The 18,925-nt window shown below is 38.8% G+C and overlaps 1 protein-coding gene across 3 annotated transcripts in view; it reads left to right on the top strand.

Moving 5' to 3' along the window:
• The window catches only part of DCTN1-p150 (dynactin subunit 1), a 684,595-nt gene that overhangs the window by 364,103 nt on the left and 301,567 nt on the right, over positions 1-18,925 (top strand). For all 3 annotated transcript variants that reach the window (XM_067155601.2, XM_067155604.2, XM_067155600.2), the window contains one exon: positions 2,871-3,061. In XM_067155601.2, the coding sequence (XP_067011702.2) occupies positions 2,871-3,061 (191 nt within the window). The remainder of the gene's footprint in view (positions 1-2,870; positions 3,062-18,925) is intronic.

Genomic DNA, 18,925 nt, shown 5'->3' with positions numbered 1-18,925 from the left:
AGATGATTCATGTAAACTACGAACAGCAAAGGTGAAAGATTACAGCCTTGTCTAACCCTGTAAGTACCCTGAACCAAGAACTCATTCTACCATCAATTCTCACTGAAGCCCAATTGTCAACATAAATGCCTTTGATTGATTTTAATAATCTACCTTTAATTCCATAGTCCCCCAGTATAGCGAACATCTTTTCCCTCGGTACGCTGTCATATGCTTTCTCTAGATCTACGAAACATAAACACCACTGCCTATTCCTCTCATAGCATTTTTCAATTACTTGACGTATACTGAAAATCTGATCCTGACAGCCTCTCTGTGGTCTGAAACCACACTGGTTTTCATCCAACTTCCTCTCAACGACTGATCGCACCCTCCCTTCCAAGATGCCAGTGAATACTTTGCCTGGTATACTAATCAATGAGATACCTCAGTAGTTGTTAGTTTTTGCAGTCCTTCCTGTTCCCTTGCTTATAGATAGGTGCAGTTACTGCTTTTGTCCAATCTGAAGGTACCTTACCAACACTCCATGCTAATTTTACTACTCTATGAAGCCATTTCATCCCTGCCTTCCCACTATACTTCACCATTTCAGGTCTAATTTCATCTATTCCTGCTGCTTTATGACAATGGAGTTTATTGACCATCCTTTCCACTTCCTCAAGCATAATTTCACCAACATCATTTTCCTCCTCCCCATGAGCGCCTGGCTGTTCGCAACACCACCAGGATGATTTCCTTTGTCTTTGAGTAGATGTTCAAAATATTCCCTCCACCTCTCCAGTGATTCTCTGGGATCTATTATGAGTTCACCTGAACTGGTCATTTCTTTTTCCCTCCCTTCCTAAGGTTCTTTATTACTGCCCAGAAAGGTTTCCCTGCTGCTTGACCTAGCCTTTCCAGGTTGTTACCAAAATCTTCCCATGACTTCTTTTTGGATTCAATAACTATTTGTTTCGCTCTGTTTCTTTCATCTACGTACAAATCCCTGTCTGCCACTGCCCTTGTTTGGAGCCATTTCTGATAAGCCTTCTTTTTACGTTTACAAGCTGCTCTCACTTCATCATTCCGCCATGATGTTCGCCTTTTCCCATCTTTACACAAAGTTGTTCCTAGGCATTCCCTAGCTGTTTCTACTACAGCATCCCTGTATGCCACCCATTCACTTTCTATATCCTGAACCTGCTTACGGTCTACTGTTCGAAACTTCTCACTGATCATATCCATGTACTTCCGTCTAATTTCCTCGTCCTGGAGATTTTCTACCCTTATTCGTTTGCAGACCGATTTCACTTTCTGTACCCTAGGCCTAGAGATACTTAGTTCACTACAGATCAGATAATGGTCTGTATCATCGAAAAATCCCCGAAAAACTCGTACATTCCTAAAAGATTTCCTGAATTCAAAGTCTGTTAAGATATAGTCTATTATGGATCTGGTACCCCTAGCCTCCCATGTGTAGCGGTGAATAGCCTTATGCTTGAAGAATGTATTCGTAACAGCTAAACCCATACTAGCACAGAAGTCCAGCAAACGCTTCCCATTCCCATTAGCTTCCATATCTTCCCCACATTTACCAATCAGCCTTTCGTATCCTTCAGTTCTATTCCCAACTCTCGCATTGAAATCGCCCATTAGCACTATTCTATCCTTGCTGTTGACCCTGACCACGATGTCACTCAATGCTTCATAAAACTTGTCAACTTCATCCTCATCTGCACCCTCACATGGTGAATACACGGACACAATTCTTGTCCTAATTCCTCCCACTGACAGATCTACCCATATCATTCGCTCACTTACGTGCCTAACAGAAACTATGTTGCGTGCAATGCTATTCCTGATAAAGAGCCCTACCCCAGACTCTGCCCTTCCCTTTCTAACACCCGTCAAGTACACTTTATAATCTCCTATCTCTTCCTCGTTATCTCCCCTTACGCAAGTATCACTTACTCCTAGCACATCCAGATGCATCCTCTTTGCTGACTCAGCCAGTTCTACTTTCTTTCTTCCATAAGCCCCATTAATATTGATAGCTCCCCATCGAATTCCATTTCGTTCGCCAAGTTATTTCCAAGGAGTCTCTTTTCTGTCAAATGGGAGTGGGACTCTGTTACTCTCATAGGTCCGAGGCTTGCTTAAAATGTTCTGAGCTCGGTAAATTCATGAAGCAGGATGCTACCCTACTTACACATAGTCCAAGTGAGGATCTCTCCTCTAACGGGTTATGGACCACCGGTGAATTGTATAGTCCTAGCCGCCTGAGCACAAGGAGGGCCACGACTCAGAATATGTCCGAGATGCCCACTCCTCCTATTCCATAGCAACTGGTATCCCGACTCTCAGGACCACTTACTAGGCCACTCAGCCGTTGCCCATGGTTCACGAACTAGGACGTGACTACAGTAATCCATAAACATGAACCATGAATTAATCATTACAGTTAATTAATTTATCATACTATATTTTTGTTCAAATAGTCATTCTTTGTTAATTCAAGTTTTGGATAATTATATTTTTTTATCTGATTCCCATTTTGTTACTTTGGATTAAAAACTGTTGTTGTGACCGCTGATGAGAAAATTGTGTTGAATAAATAAATAAAATGGAAGGTTTTTCACTGTTTCTTTTAACAGCCACAATCACAAATGTTCACTTCAAATTACTATGTGGATCATTTAAATTCCAACTCTGGTAACACTTCTACTTCTAGTCCCTCACCTTGTGGCACTTGATCCCTTTGACCTCACAGGAGCACTTTTGACCTTGTTACAAAACACTTTTCTGGGAAGATATCTCAGTTTTGCCATTTAACACATTTGAGAAGGCCATTCAACAAATGTAGTGAATTTCAAACTTTCTTATTTTCGTAGGGGACCACGATGCAGTGCTGGTTTTGCTCCTTGTGCCACGCTTCATCTGGAAGACGGAGATCTTACTGTCTCAGGTCAGAGACAAATTTCCAGCAGTGGAGAAAATCGACAGAACGTCCGTGGTCAGAGGTACAGCCGTTGAGCAGTTCTCCTTCAAGTCTCGCCTGAGTTTTATTATCTACACTCTGCAGGTCAGTCTCTCTCTCTCTCCCTCTCACTTTGTTCTACTTGTAAGGATATCATACTAGAGATGATCACAGTAATTATCTTTTATTGCAATCAGTTTCATTCTTTTAAGATCAAGTGAATTTGAAAACCCTGTTAAATACAATAGTGTGCGAAACTTAGGCAAAACAGTTTCTGTCCTATAGTGCTGTATAGGAAGCACGTATCTATGATGGTGTACTTTGCAAATTGCAGGAGTGTTGAAAGAAAAAATAAATAGAAACATTTACAATTTTGTGTTATTCAGAAATCAGCTCTCGGTGAGGTGACACATATGATCATCAGTACGGGATGTGATCTGCACTGCACCATCTCCCCATACTTTGGACAAGCCTTTCCCAGTGGCATCTTCCTAATATGTCTCATACATGTTCTATGGGAGAACGGATAAGGCAGTTCAGGCCCGTCAATAGCTGCGGTACGTCGTGGTACTAACACTACCACCTTGCAATATCTGAAGCTCTGTACATCGTAATGAGAACAGTGGCAGTGGTGATGCCAAGATAGGACAGAGATAGTAGCCTTGACCTTAACTAAGGTAGATTTGCCTGGTGTGAAAATGGACAAATCATATTCAGGGCTGCTGACAAGGAATTTGAACTCACAGTACATAAAACTATTACACTTGTGGCCAATTTTGTAAATCATTTTATCTTAGATCACGGACAAAATTGATCTCGGTTCATGCTGAACTCGGAATTTTTTGTTGTATAAATGTTCAGCTGAGATCACTTCGCACTGAACCAGGATTAACTTTGACTGGAGAAATTTCTCCGATCAAACTCTTTAATCTCCGTTCAAGGATAACCTCACACATGCTGGGGCTATATTATGGTTATTGTTACCGTGATTGGTGGATCAGCAGAGGTGAAAGAAGGTGCCGGGGTGAATGGGTCTAACTACCAAATCAAAGTTAATTTAAAACTGTAACAAGGTTATACTTTTTTCTTCTCTCTCTAAAAAAAAAACAAAAAAAAACAACAACAACAAATAACAAGGTAACAGATACCAGTAGCAAGAACAAGTCTAGGAAAGACAAGATTGGTTGTATGAACAGAACTTGGGCTTCAAGCCCTCACTTTACACTTCCTGAGCTACACGCTCAACCTAATCACCTTACTTAAGGGCAGAAATTCCCTAATGCCTGGAGCACATGCTCCCAAAATGTCAGTGTCAAGCCTCCCAGAGGCACTTTTACAACACTTGAAAAGAGCTGACACGCTCTCAGTTTTCCAAGCCTCTTAAAGGCAATACCGGACTTTACAATTAATTGCCATCAAGGCGCAACTTACAAAAATGATACGGGCGTATCTTGTACCCAACCTACTGGGCCTTAGCGGAAAAAGAACAGGTTAAGTAAATGGCCCGAAATACCAAAATGAATGGAGGCGTGTACTTGCACTCCTAAATACTCATTCTAAAACCTAAAAGGCACTAGGCCAATGAAACAGGGGCTATTCCCAAACTATCGAGGTGACTCATAGAAGAAAAATTTAAGACATTACAGAAAGGAAGAAAACCAGTTACAAAATGTAGTCACCTCAAACCAATATGAAGGGGAGCTTGAGAGGGGACAGCACTCGCTATCCCCGATTTACAGTTAAAGATTTTATGAAGTTTCACATAAGGCGGCAAAAAATTATATATTTAGAAAAGTAGGTTAGATGAAAAAGTTTCGGACCTATCCCTCGGGTTAAACTGTGGAGCTAGCAAAAGGTGAAGAAGTTAAGTGGCCATATCTTATCGAAAAACTGCTGCCTGATGAAAGAGCCACCTCCTGCCTCGTGCTTCACACACACACACTTAGTTAGATGTTGATGAAGTGGCCAAGAGACGTGAAAATCCGCAGTTTATAAATCCTCCGGGAAGGTTCGAGACCTTTCCTGAATAATCATGACACACCCACGGCGTTTTATTAGTTAACATCAAAAGTTACACTCAAAATCGAAGAAGAAATACGTGATAGGCTGAAAATTAATTACAGAAATTAGGGATTGGCTGAATTCAAAACTGGCGGAAAGAAAAGATAAATTTTGCCAACCCAAAGATGAATGAACAAAATTTAGTAAAGAAAAAAGTTATGAATACAAAATTTCTTCAAAAAAGGTTCTTTCACTTTGCACCAAGGTGCATGATCATAGTAGTGGCATCTATGAGAGAATGTCCACACTTCTTGATCAATGGAAAACAAAACAAGTTGAAATCCACATAGTACTGGCAACTTCATAATCACAAAATTACAGTAGTGACATCTTCTAAGGAAAAGTTTAAGTAGGTCGAGTTCCAAGTTCAGTGTTTCTCCTGTAGAGGAGTTCTAATTGGCGCAAGATTTAAATGTGCGGCGTAGAGGTGTACCTCCCGGTACAGTTATAATTGCTCATAATAGCTGAAGGTGACCGAGTTACATGGTTGAAACTAGTCCTAATTGTAAAAAAATATATGTATTGTAACATCAAGTTACAAACCAAGATTTTAAAAATTTCATTTTGGATTCATATTGACAATGGTGTTATATAAGTTGAAAAACTGATATACTGGTTCCACCCAGTCAGTACTTACAAGTTTATTTACACACGGCTGACTGGAACCCTCGCTGCACTCCTTATACCGGCCTTGACATTCGCTTGTGAAGCCCAGCATAAAGCTGTAATTGGAAAATTTCACCATAATGACACTGGAGCGCTGGCTACCTAAGTCAGTGACAGGAAGCAAATTACCGCATTTCTAGTTTCATTTATATTGTTTTGCTGTCGTAACTGTTGGTAATGTGTTTGCAATGATATGTTTGTTGGCTTGTTATTGAGAGTTGATAGTTATGCGCTAATTACATGGATTGAATTTTTAATAGTGTCAACTACTTTTTATTTAGATACATAGCATACTTACAACGTTAGGTGTTTCACGAGCCTTGCACCGTTGTGTAGCACTCGTTCCCAGCAATGTGGAAGCCGTTGGATGTCGTTGAGAGCGCCCGATCTCTGGAGGTCGCGGACGGAGTGGTCGGTAGCCTGGAGAATTACATGTAACTAATCTCATTATTAGACCCGTATTGAACTATGCTATGATATACTAACAATTTGTTGGTTATTTTGATCCACCTTTTCAATACAAATTACAGTTTGTGTTGCTAAGTTGTAATGTTACAACACTAATTTACCGGGACATGTTTTGCTTTTATTCACAAGCATCATCAGCCTATACAATTGCCTCAAGGTTTGTCATATTTGGGTTGTTGTTACAAATTTCATTACATTGAATGTAAATCTAATATCAGTGATAACAATATTTAAAACAAGAATAATATACAGTACACATTAAAAATTATGACAATATGATTTGCAATGTTAAAATGGATTAACTCTTAATTCTAAAACACATTGACGTCCAAAACACAGTTTTTACAGTTTGAAAATTTGGCTAAAAATTGTTTGCAATGTTAAAATAAAATTGATTCAACTATAATTTGGCATTAAAATTTGAGTCATAAATATAAATATAAATATTGGATGTTAATATATAGGAGCCATAGTTTCTGAAGTGCGTTGGTATCTAGTATACAGTAACATTTCAATATTGAGAATTTTAGTTAAAAATTGTGCTCTCTAAATAATGTTATTTAAAAAGACTGTAATTTTGCATTATGCGCGATTAGTTATGATGATAATCTAGAATTGAAGTCGTGAGTTCGTTGGAAAATGGCTTCTAGATTTGATGAGGCTTGCTGCTGCAGTTTGGCAATTTGATCAGAGGAAATATTTACATATTTAATTCTTGTTTGTAGCGACCAGACTCTCCGTTGGAAGTTGATTGTTTTGATGTAAGTTATGGTTAAAAGGGGCTTCAATCCAAATTTTGAGTATCTGAGTATCTGATTATGAGTCTGGTCGCTACAAACAAGAATTAAATATGTCAATATTTCCTCTGATCAAATTGCCCAACTGCAGCAGCAAGCCTCATCAAATCTAGAAGCCATTTTCCAACGAACTCAAGACTTCAATTCTAGATTATCATCATAACTAATCACGCATAATGCAAAATTACAGTCTTTTTAAATAACATTATTTAGAGAGCACAATTTTTAACTAAAATTCTCAATACTGAAATGTTACTGTATTCTAGAAACCAACGCACTTCAGAAACTATGGCTCCTGTATATTAACATCCAATATTTATATTTATGACTCAAATTTTAATGCCAAATTATAGTTGAATCAATTTTATTTTAACATTGCAAACAATTTTTAGCCAAATTTTCAAATTGTAAAAACTGTGTTTTGGACGTCAATGTGTTTTAGAATTAAGAGTTAATCCATTTTAACATTGCAAATCATATTTTCATAATTTTTAATGTGTACTGTATATTATTCTTGTTTTAAATATTGTTATCACTGAAATTAGATTTACATTCAATGTAATGAAATTTGTAACAACAACCCAAATATGACAACCCTTGAGGCAATTGTATAGGCTGATGATGATTGTGAATAAAAGCAAAACATGTCCCTGTAAATTAGTGTTGTAACATTACAACTTAGCAACACAAACTGTAATTTGTATTGAAAAGGTGGATCAAAATAACCAACAAATTGTTAGTATATCATAGCCTGGAGAATGTCTTCCACTGTGCAGAAGCGGACCCTTTGAAGTGGTGCTTTCATTTTAGGGATGAGATCGTAATCGCAGGGGCTGAGATCTGTAGAATAAAATTGTGATAAAGCACTTCCCAGCCCCAGCGATTGAACAACTCAGTCACACCTCCTGCTGCATGCTGCCTTGCATTGTCATGCGGAATGATGGCTGGGTTATTCTTTTTAGAGTTGTTACCAGGTTCGTTTGCAAAGATGCTCAGTAATCATCATCATCATCATCATCATCATCATCAGTTTTCCACTCCAGTTGCCCGGGTGTGGTTTACGAGCACTCTCCACTTCTGTCTGTCCATGTACCACTCTTCTCTCAAGACGACATCCCAGTTGACTCCTCTCGTTCCTATGTCCTCTTTCACTTGGTCCAGCCATCTCCTCGGGGAATGGTATGCTTTAAGATAACACCATCCCAGTTGTAGGCAACAATCAGCATGCCCTACATATTGGTTACAGTCGGCTGAACTGTTACTTTTTATGCGGTGACCCGTGATGACGCGACTCGTCTGATTACATAAAATCTGCTTCATGGTCTGTATCGCACTTGCACAGATTCACAACTAAGTATTTTTTATTTTCCACTTTGTTAATACACTAAATTGCTTAAGCCTATTTGGTTATCCTGTATAGAATTGATACTTTGTCATTATATGAATTTTTCATCTAAACAGTGTCATGTGACTGAAGATGTTTGTAATATACGAAACATGTACCACTTTTAACCAATAAGTTGCCTTAACCCTCTCCCGCCCATAGCGTAGTAATGCGTAGCGCGAAAGCTTAGGGCCTCCCGCCCATAGCGTAGTAAAGCGTACTTGTACTTCTAGTCGCATGTATGAGCCATCTATCAGCCGATAGACAAATATAACTTACTGTTACTAGCATGTGCACTTCCTAAAGACCAAAGATATTAGTTTTCTTCTCTTAAAACCTTAGCAGGCGCATTAGAACACGAAATACGGAAGGCAGTGACATATTGTAAACAAACACGTCGACGTTTAATTCGCGTGAAAATATTTTATGCGATAACAACATTGAACGTTTGGTGAACGATAATTCTGACTGTGAAACTGTTAGTAGTGGCTCAAGTGAACTCAGTTAACTGGAAAGTGAAAATGAAATTGATGATATTTCAGGAAATGACGACGTACACATGCGTGATGACATAGATTGTAGGCCTAACTTTCAGTGGACAAATACATTGTCTTACGTCAAACCGGCGGACTTTACTGAAGAGGCAGGACCTTGCCATTCTCTTCCTGTGGCTAGTACAGCATTAGAGTATTTCTCCCTTATATTTGATGAAAACATTTTCGATTTAATTGTTCATTAGTTTTTGTACAATATACATTTTTATAAATATCTGCATTATCATAATGATGGCTGAAAAGAATTGCTTTAATTCTGGGGAAAACATACATTTTAATATGGGCGGGAAAGGGTCAAGCAATTTAGTTTATCGACAAGGTGGAACATGAAAAATACTTAGTTGTGAACTCTTCTGATTGGCGTTTCGGCTGCGGTTCATAATCTCTGGCCCAGGTCTCGTCACTAGTGATGATCTGCCATAAGAAGGTCTTACCATCGTGTTCATAGCGCTCCAAGTGCGTCCGAGCTGCATCATATCGCAGCCATTTTTTATGAAAATCCACAGCCTGTTTCCAGTCATTCAATCGGGTCAGGAGTGGTATGAATGAAGCTCCTATCTTGCGGTGAGGATAGGAATTGTGCCGGCTACCAAAGCCTGTTGCACTCCTCTGGAGCAATGATTACTGTATGAGAGATGAAATGAAATGATATTGGAGAGTGTTGCTGGAATGTAATATGACAGGGGAGAAAAAGCTGTCCCGCCTCCGCTTTGTCCAACACAAATCTCACATGGAGTGACTGGGATTTGAACCATGGAACCCAGCGGTGAGAAGCTGGCGCGCTGCCGCCTGAGACACGGAGGCTCTAGCCATTTTTGATGTTCAGTCAAATCATGTGGAACCCATTTGGAGGCGATTTTCTGCATTCCACGCCGCTTCTTCAGGATTTGCAGCACAATCAAAGGTGCCAGCCCTGTTTGACTGGCCAATTCATGAATTGTGGTGTTCCAATCCACCAACACTAACGCGTCCACGTTCTGCACATCGCCATCACTTACTGCAGGCCGCGGCATGTCTGCTTCATTTTGTCATCCGTCTTTGAAGACCTGGACCCCTCGTGCTGCATTACGGTAAGGTAATCCACTTTCACTGCAAGCCTCTTGCAATCCTATGTAACAGTCACTGCCTTGCATTACGACCTCTAGCGCAGCTCCTCTGATCTTGCTTACAGCTGTACTCCACAAGTGCATGCTGAAAACTGCGTTCTTGTTGTTGTCACTGCACATGTGCATGGCGTGTGGAGGACGAGTTTAATTACGCTAAGGGAGGATGGGTATCTAATTTTTTTAATTGTGTAGTGTGGTGATTTGGTTTTTAAAATTGTGTTTACAAATATTGTTGTGCACCTTTTTATACTTCGAAAATAAATTTTCTGCTAACAAGAACAAATGTAATGAGCGGTTTAAAGTGATTTCTTGCCGTAACTTTGTCCTAAACAAGAATTCTAATTTAACTGTGTTTGGAAATATTCGAACATGTATTGTTGTGTGCTTTTTTGTACTTCAGGCAGGAAAAAGGGAAAGGGACGCTATCATTCCATGAATTCCCTGTAGAAAAAGGACAAAACTAAGGAGTGGCTCAAAGCAATTAGCACTTTCATCTTACTTTTCTGTTTCTATTTTCTGGTATTTACTACCCCTAAATTTTCTTTCATTGAATAATCCTTTAGGCGGAGTCATATTTGCTACATGACAGCAACACAACACATTTTTATCCAAGATAATCTGAACTTTAACATTTAAACACTGACAAGTAGGAACCAGTACTTTTAAGACAGTTAGGCCAACATATGAAGCAATGAAAAGTTTACCAAGTATGTTCTCAAAATACTCACTGAATTTTTATTTAAAATTCTAGTACAAGGTATGAATGAAATGTAATGTACTGTAATTTGAAATAATAATCATTATTTTTCTTAAGTTGCCTTACATCACACCAACACAGATAGGTCTTTCGGCGACGATGGGACAGGAAGGGAATAGGAGTGGGAAGGAAGCAGCCGTGGCCTTAATTAATTTGCCTCGTGTGAAAATGGGAAACCACAGAAACCATTTTCAGAGCTGTCGACAGTGGGGGGGTCGAATACTGAATACTGGCTGCACTTAAGTGACTGCAGCTATCGAGCTCAGTTCTGAAACTAAATTGAGATTAAAAGTTAAACATGTTTGAGTTCAACTATTTATGTTGTCTATGCACTGAATATTTAAGAAGAAAAAAAATAAGTCTTTATGTTTTGACTACACCCCTTTCTTGACAGCAGCACTTGAAGAATTAAAAAATGACCGAAGATTAACATCAGAAGCCAAAAATACGATGGTAAGTTCTGCTATGTATCTAAATGCTACGGATAATAAAATTGATTACCATTATTTCTCACAGTTAAGGAGCATTAGTTGGACAACTCCACCTCTCTGCAGTTTCATTTCACGACATTATTGGGGCAAATATCAATGAAAGTAACCTCTAGGATTAATCATTTTCACAGTATTAACATATATGACATTCTCCATACCTATAAATTACAATAAATCTGCAATCAAACTCGGTATCTTTTCCATAGAGGAGTATGCATTTCTACCGCAGAAACTTATAGTTCAGTTATTATGAGTTTCGACTTGACGTTTGAGCGCAGCCTTTTGGCGGAGGGTAAGTGAATTAATCAACCGCCAAATCATAGACAGCCGATCGCTCCGATAGAGCGCGTTAGACTCCAGTTGCGGTTAGCAGTGTTGTCGATCTGTTGTTTACTGTAACCACGTGCTATCAGCTGTGTGTTGTATTGTGCTCAGTTCTTTTCGCGGTCTTTGTGTGTCTTTGTGCTAGGTTGTTGTTTGTTTATATTTCGCAGTTTAGAGTTTATAAATGTATTGTTTAGTATTTTTAATAGCATAGCGCGTTATATTGTAGTAAATAGTGTGAAACAGGTGATCTATTTTGTATAGTAGCTTAGTTTAACATTTCATTCGGTAGTTATATAGTAGGTTAATTTTAGGCCCGTGTGTGAATTTGATGTTCTGTCATGTCAACGCCTACGTTTAAGGATGAAGCTCCCAAGAGAAGAATGCCCTTCGGATGCGGTACTCTACTAAGGAGCGGGGCCCGGGAAATTGTTTGTAATGTTAGAGAGTCATTCTTGACAAAGCACCAACAATGGCGGCTAGAAAGAATGAGTTGATTAAGTGGTTGAAGCAGAACAATATTTCGGTCCGTGATGACATTGGGAAGGGGAATCTTATGCATCTCTTGAAACAAAACAAGCCCCAGTACCCAGTTTATGTGGTGGATAGCCAGAAGGAACGGGCATAAAGTAGTTCAGACGATTATGTTGAAGACTTTATTATCTCTTGGGGGTCAAGCGAGAGTGAAACCTCAACAGATGATGACAATGCCGATAGTGACTGAGAAATGAGTGGTATATTCGCTTTGTAGGATTATTTCCTTCGTTACGGGAAACTGAATCTAACAACAACGCGAGATCTTCTACATGGTGAGTAAAAATTTAATTTAATTTTCTCACGGTTTATCTGTTCGAGCATTGACATATTTTTATCTTGTAGCCTTGTCCTAAATGTCTTGTGCATTATTGATCTTACGTGAATCATGTATGTTGCTACAAAGAATAACTGATTATGAACTTATATTCCAGTATTTACATTTCTGTTCGTGTTGTGTATCGTAAATCAGCTGTTTGTATTCGTGGCAATTTGGCACCACCGGCTGACTTCCGGCTGTCAAGTCGAAACTCATAAAAACAGAACTTTAGGTCGCCAGCGCCACGTGTCAAGCTATGAAACTACTCCGATTACAGTGCGTGGACCAGATTGTTAAGGCTGGTAAGCAGCTAGCTAGAGCGACGCATGAAGTCGGCGTTGATTTACAATTCAAAGTTGTAAAAACATCATATTAGAACAACACTACACGTTTCGGCTGCATTAGGACTTCTTAGCTGTATAGAAATAACTTTAACATTAATGTATTTAAAGTTCAAAAAATGAGCAGAATTTACATTCATTTAATATACTTTTAAATTAAAATAGTTCCACGCTGAAACATCATTAGATGAAAGGCTCACTTGATGTAGTGTGATTAAGTCAAAATGATTCTGACATTGAGCAGTTCTACATAATAAGTGATGATGATGTAATTAAAAGTTTCTTCTGCTCCTTAAAATTTGTTTCAGTTAGTTCATTAAAATTGTCATTCCACTTCATATGAAATCTTCGAGAATGTTCAGATTCTACAAACGTAGATTGACCATTGAGTGGAAATGTTGCACAATGTAAAATCTAGAAAGAAAATGCGAAAGATGAATATTAAAATGAGTGAGTGATATAAAGAATTTAAAATGTTTTATTGTTGGATCTTATAGTTGTCGATAACGTTTATTTTCAGGAAAAGGAAAACACTTTTTTACTTTCCATCTCAATTTCTACTTTGAAAACATCATTTACAATTAAACAGAATATACGTAATGATACACAATATATTTCTGAATATAATTTTACAAAATTACTTTGAAAGAGAAAATAAAAACAGTGAAATTAAAAATTCAAATGTGTCGCTAGTAAAAACAAGATAATTTTACTCGCTGTTAAAATTAGCATATATGTATCGATGCATGGCAAATGCCAACAAGAAATTTTCCAAGTGCAGACTGAATAGTATAATAATATTATTCTGAGTTATTAAAAAACAAAAAACAAAAAATAATAGTCTGATATTATAGTTTCTCATTTACAGTTTTGACGTCTATTTAAAAAAATTGCATTACAACGGAATAGAAGTACAGTAGAACCTCGATAATTTGAAATCAGTTAATTCAAAATCCCATCTAATTTAAAAACCTCTTGTTCCCAGAAAAATGAGATACAATTTTGCATGTTATTTAAGTTGTTTAATTCAAAATACGGATACTTCGTAATTCGAAGAACAGTGTCGGTCCCATTACCAAAATTGACACTTTTAATTCAAAACTGCCCTTATGTTAAAAAAGAATAGTACTTCTCAGAGTAATTTAAATTCAAAATGTATCCCTATCATGTTAGAACATGTCTTCGGCAACGTGCTGGGGTAGCTTTCCGTACTTTTACTCACTTCATTGTGTTTGCAGTGTGCTTCATATTTGCTAAGTTTGAATAAAATCATAATTCTTTTGTATTCAGCTTTCTAAGAAATGCCACAATATCGCATAGCAGGCAGTGTGCGGAGTAGCAGAATCCGCGAACACTGGCAATGCCGACGGTTGGCAAAAAATCGTGGCTTATATAATCAACTCATATGCACCGAACAGTGTCGGTGCCACCAGGCGAGTTAGGAGGGCGCAGCTGTGAGCTCGTATCCGGGAGATAGAGAAGTTGAATCCCACTGTCGGCAGCCCTGAAAATGGTTTTCCGTGGTTTCCCATTTTCACACCAGGCAAATGCTGGGGCTGTACCTTAATTAAGGCCACGGCCGATTCCTTCCCATTCCTAGGCCTTTCCTGTCCCATCGTCGCCATAAGACCTATCTGTGTCGGTGCGACGTAAATCAACTAGCAAAAAGAAATGTCAATGCAGATGAAACTGCATTGTTTCTTTTTAATGTCGAGCCCAAACGGATTTATGGTTTTTGTAACCACTACGAATTACACAGCATCAAAATAATAGTAATAATAATAAACATAATAAAGAAAATTTAAACTTCATGAAATTTGATAAAGTTAAATAAAACACTCACTCACAATAAAGACTGCATAAACAACATCGAGATATAAATACCATGTTAACCAACATGACAACTAAAAGAAAGGAGATGTAAGTTTACATTCTTATTCAATCAAAATTGGTACCGGTTTCGACCAGTATTCATGGTCATCATACGCCAATTACACATAAGTTTAAAACAATGCATAGAAAAATAATTTGCCAAGTTTAAATAATTCTGTTTGGTTTCTGCTAGTGAAGCACTAAAATCTTTAAGGAGCACTGTGCATTGAAATATAGCCAAACAACACAAATAAGATGCACAGGTATAAGTGAAGTTTAGATGATGCTGTAGGATGCAGTTTAAGGAGCACTATAACACGTAAGGGAGCACTGTGCGTTGAGATTTCAAAGTTATGTAGAAGTCTAAAGTCAAATACGTATTTTTAGTTGTAGTTTATGAGGCACTGTATAATTTTAAGTATCAGTAATGCATGTCTATGAAGAAATCGTAGATCAAATAAGTTATTAAGACATACAGTATATGTTAAGAGAGCACTGTGTGTGAAGAAGAATCAAATACGCACTTAATACATACATACATACATACATACATACATACATTATCATTATAGACTGTTATGCCTTTCAGTGTTCAGTCTGCAAGCCTCTGTGAATTTACTAAACGTCGCCACAATCCTCGATTTGCAACTAGTGTTGTGGCCTCATTTAGTTCTATACCTCTTATCTTTAAATCGTTATAAACCGAGTCTAACCATCGTCATCTTGGTCTACCTCTACTTCTCTTACCCTCCATAGCAGAGTCCATTATTCTCCTAGGTAACCTATCCTCCTCCATTCGCCTCACATGACCCCACCACCGAAGCCGGTTTATGCGTACAGCTTCATCCATCGAGTTCATTCCTAAATTAGTCTTTATCTCCTCATTCCGAGTATCCTCCTGCCATTGTTCCCACCTGTTTGTACCAGCAATCATTCTTGCTACCTTCATGTCTGTTACTTCTAACTTATGAATAAGATATCCTGAGTCCACCCAGCTTTTGCTCCCGTAAAGCAAAGTTGGTCTGAAAACAGACCGATGTAAAGATAGTTTCGTCTGGGAGCTGACTTCCTTCTTACAGAATACAGTCGATCGCAGCTGCGAGCTCACTGCATTAGCTTTACGACACCTTGATTCAATCTCACTTGCTATATTACCATCCTGGGAGAACACACAACCTAAATACTTGAAATTATCGACCTGTTCTAGCTTTGTATCACCAATCTGACATTCAATTCTGTTCAATTTCTTACCTACTGACATCAATTTAGTCTTCGACAGGCTAATTTTCATACCATACTCATTGCACCTATTTTCAAGTTCCACGATATTAGACTGTAGGCTTTCGGCACAATTTGCCATTAAGACCAAGTCGTCAGCATAGGCCAGACTGCTTACTACATTTCCACCTAATTGAATACCTCCCTGCCATTTTATACCTTTCAGCAGATGATCCATGTAAACTACAAACAGCAAAGATGAAAGATTACAGCCTTGTCTAACCCCTGTAAGTACCCTGAACGAAGAACTCATTCTCCCATCAATTCTCACTGAAGCCCAATTGTCATCATAAATGCCTTTGATTGCTTTTAATAATCTGCCTTTAATTCCATAGTCCCGCCAGTATAGCGAACATCTTTTCCCTCGGTACCCTGTCATATGCTTTCTCTAGATCTACGAAACATAAATACAACTGCCTGTTCCTCTCGTAGCATTTTTCAGTTGCCTGGCGCATACTGAAAATCTGATCCTGACAGCCTCTCTGTGGTCTGAAACCACACTGGTTTTCATCCAACTTCCTTTCAACGACTGATCGCACCCTCCCTTCCAAGATGCCAGTGAATACTTTGCCTGGTATACTAATCAGTGAGATACCTCGATATTTGTTGCAATCCTTCCTGTTCCCTTGCTTATAGATAGGTGCAATTACTGCTTTTGCCCAATCTGAAGGTACCTTACCAACACTCCACGCTAATTTTATTACTCTATGAAGCCATATCATCCCTGCCTTCCCACTATACTAAACCATTTCAGGTCTAATTTCATCTATTCATGCTGCCTTATGACAATGGAGTTTAATTACCACCCTTTCCAATTCCTCAAGCATAATTTCACCAACATCATTTTCCTCCTCCCCATGAGCTTCGCTGTTCACAACACTACCAGGATGATTTCCTTTTACATTGAGAAGATGTTCAAAATATTCCCTCCACCTCTCCAGTGATTCCCTGGGATCTATTATGAGTTCACCTTAATTACTCAAAACACTGTTCATTTCCTTTTTCCCTCCCTTCCTAAGATTCTTTATTACTGTCCAGAAAGGTTTCATTGCTGCTTGACTTAGCCTTCCCAGGTTGTTACCAAAATCTTCCCATGACTTCTTTTTGGATTCAACAATTATTTGTTTCGCTCTGTTTCTTTCATCTACATACAACTCCCTATCTGCCTCGGCCCTTGTTTGGAGCCATTTCTTATAAGCCTTCTTTTTACCTTTACAAGCTGCTCTCGCTTCATCATTCCACCAAGATGTTCGCCTTTTCCCATCTTTACACACAGTTGTTCCAAGGCATTCCTTGGCTGTTTCTACTACAGCATCCCTGTATGCCACCCATTCACTTTCTATATCCTGAACCTGCTTAGTGTCTACTGTTCGAAACTTCTCACTAATCATATCCATGTACTTCCGTCTAATTTCCTCGTCCTGGAGATTTTCTACCCTTATTCGTTTGCAGACAGATTTCACTTTCTCTACCTTAGGCCTAGAGATACTTAGTTCACTACAGATCAGATAGTGGTCTGTATCATCGAAAAATCCGCAGAAAACCCGTACATTCCAAATTCGAAGTCTGTTAAGATATAGTCTATTATGGATCTGGTACCCCTAGCCTCCCGTGTGTAGCGGTGAATAGCCTTATGCTTGAAGAATGTATTCGTAACAGCTAAACCCATACTAGCACAGAAGTACAGCAAACGCTTCCCATTCCCATTAGCTTCCATATCTTCCCCACATTTACCAATCACCCTTTCGTATCCTTCAGTTCTATTCCCAACTCTCGCATTGAAATCGCCCATTAGCACTATTCTATCCTTGCTGTTGACCCTGACCACGATGTCACTCAATGCTTCATAAAACTTGTCAACTTCATCCTCATCTGCACCCTCACATGGTGAATACATGGACACAATTCTAGTCCTAATTCCTCCAACTGACAAATCTACCCACATAATTCACTCATTTACATGCCTAACAGAAACTATGTTCCGTGCAATGCTATTCCTGATAAAGAGCCCTACCCCAGACTGCCCTTCCCTTTCTAACACCCGTCAAGTACTCTTTATAATCTCCTATCTCTTCCTCGTTATCTCCCCTTACCCGAATATCACTTACTTCTAGCACATCTAGATGCATCCTCTTTGCTGACTCAGCCAGTTCTACTTTCTTTCTTCCATAAGCCCCATTAATATTGATAGCTCCCCATCGAATTCCATTTCGTTCGCCAAGTTGTTTCCAAGGAGTCCCTCGCCTGTCAAATGGGAGTGGGACTCCGTTACTCCCATAGGTCCGAGGCTTGCTTAAAATGTTCTGAGCTCGGTTGATTCATGAAGCAGGATGCTGCCCTACTTGCACATAGTCCAAGTGAGGATCTCTCCTCTAACGGGTTATGGACCACCGGTGGATTGTATAGTCCTAGCCGCCTGAGCACAAGGAGGGCCAGGACTCAGAATATGTCCAAGATGCCCACTCCCATTCCATAGCAACTGGTATCCCGACTCTCAGGACCACTTACTAGGCCACTCAGCCGTTGCCCATGGTTCACGAACTAGGACGTGACTACAGTAACCCACAAACATGAACATGAACGCACTTAAATGTGGAATATTTTGTAACTTTTCTGTAGAGCTGTTTAAAAATTTGGTTACTTTGTGACACAAATAACTACTAAACTATTTGGAAGTTACGCTGGCATTTACATTTTCATGTTCATCGGTATTCTGACATAGAATTTTTTTAACAAAAATTACCAACAGATATTATTTACGGTCTAATTTTTTTGTGGAGATCTATGTATCGATGCTAAGTCTCCGAGGTTTTATGTCTTGCAGAAGGTCACTGAAGACAACTAATTGCAACAGTACTGCACTTTCCAAAAATTATCACATACCTTAATGATCGTTAATCACAGCCAGCATAAGAAATTTATTTCAGTTATTCATGCTGAAGCTTGCATTTTGGGCATATTATATGTCCTTTCACCGTTTGGTCCCTATGTTCTACCATTCCACAGTAGCTGCAGGT

This window comes from Anabrus simplex, chromosome 11 (genome assembly GCF_040414725.1).
Source record: "Anabrus simplex isolate iqAnaSimp1 chromosome 11, ASM4041472v1, whole genome shotgun sequence".
Classification (NCBI taxonomy): Eukaryota; Metazoa; Arthropoda; class Insecta; order Orthoptera; family Tettigoniidae; genus Anabrus; species Anabrus simplex.
This window is presented reverse-complemented; position numbering and strand designations above follow the sequence as displayed.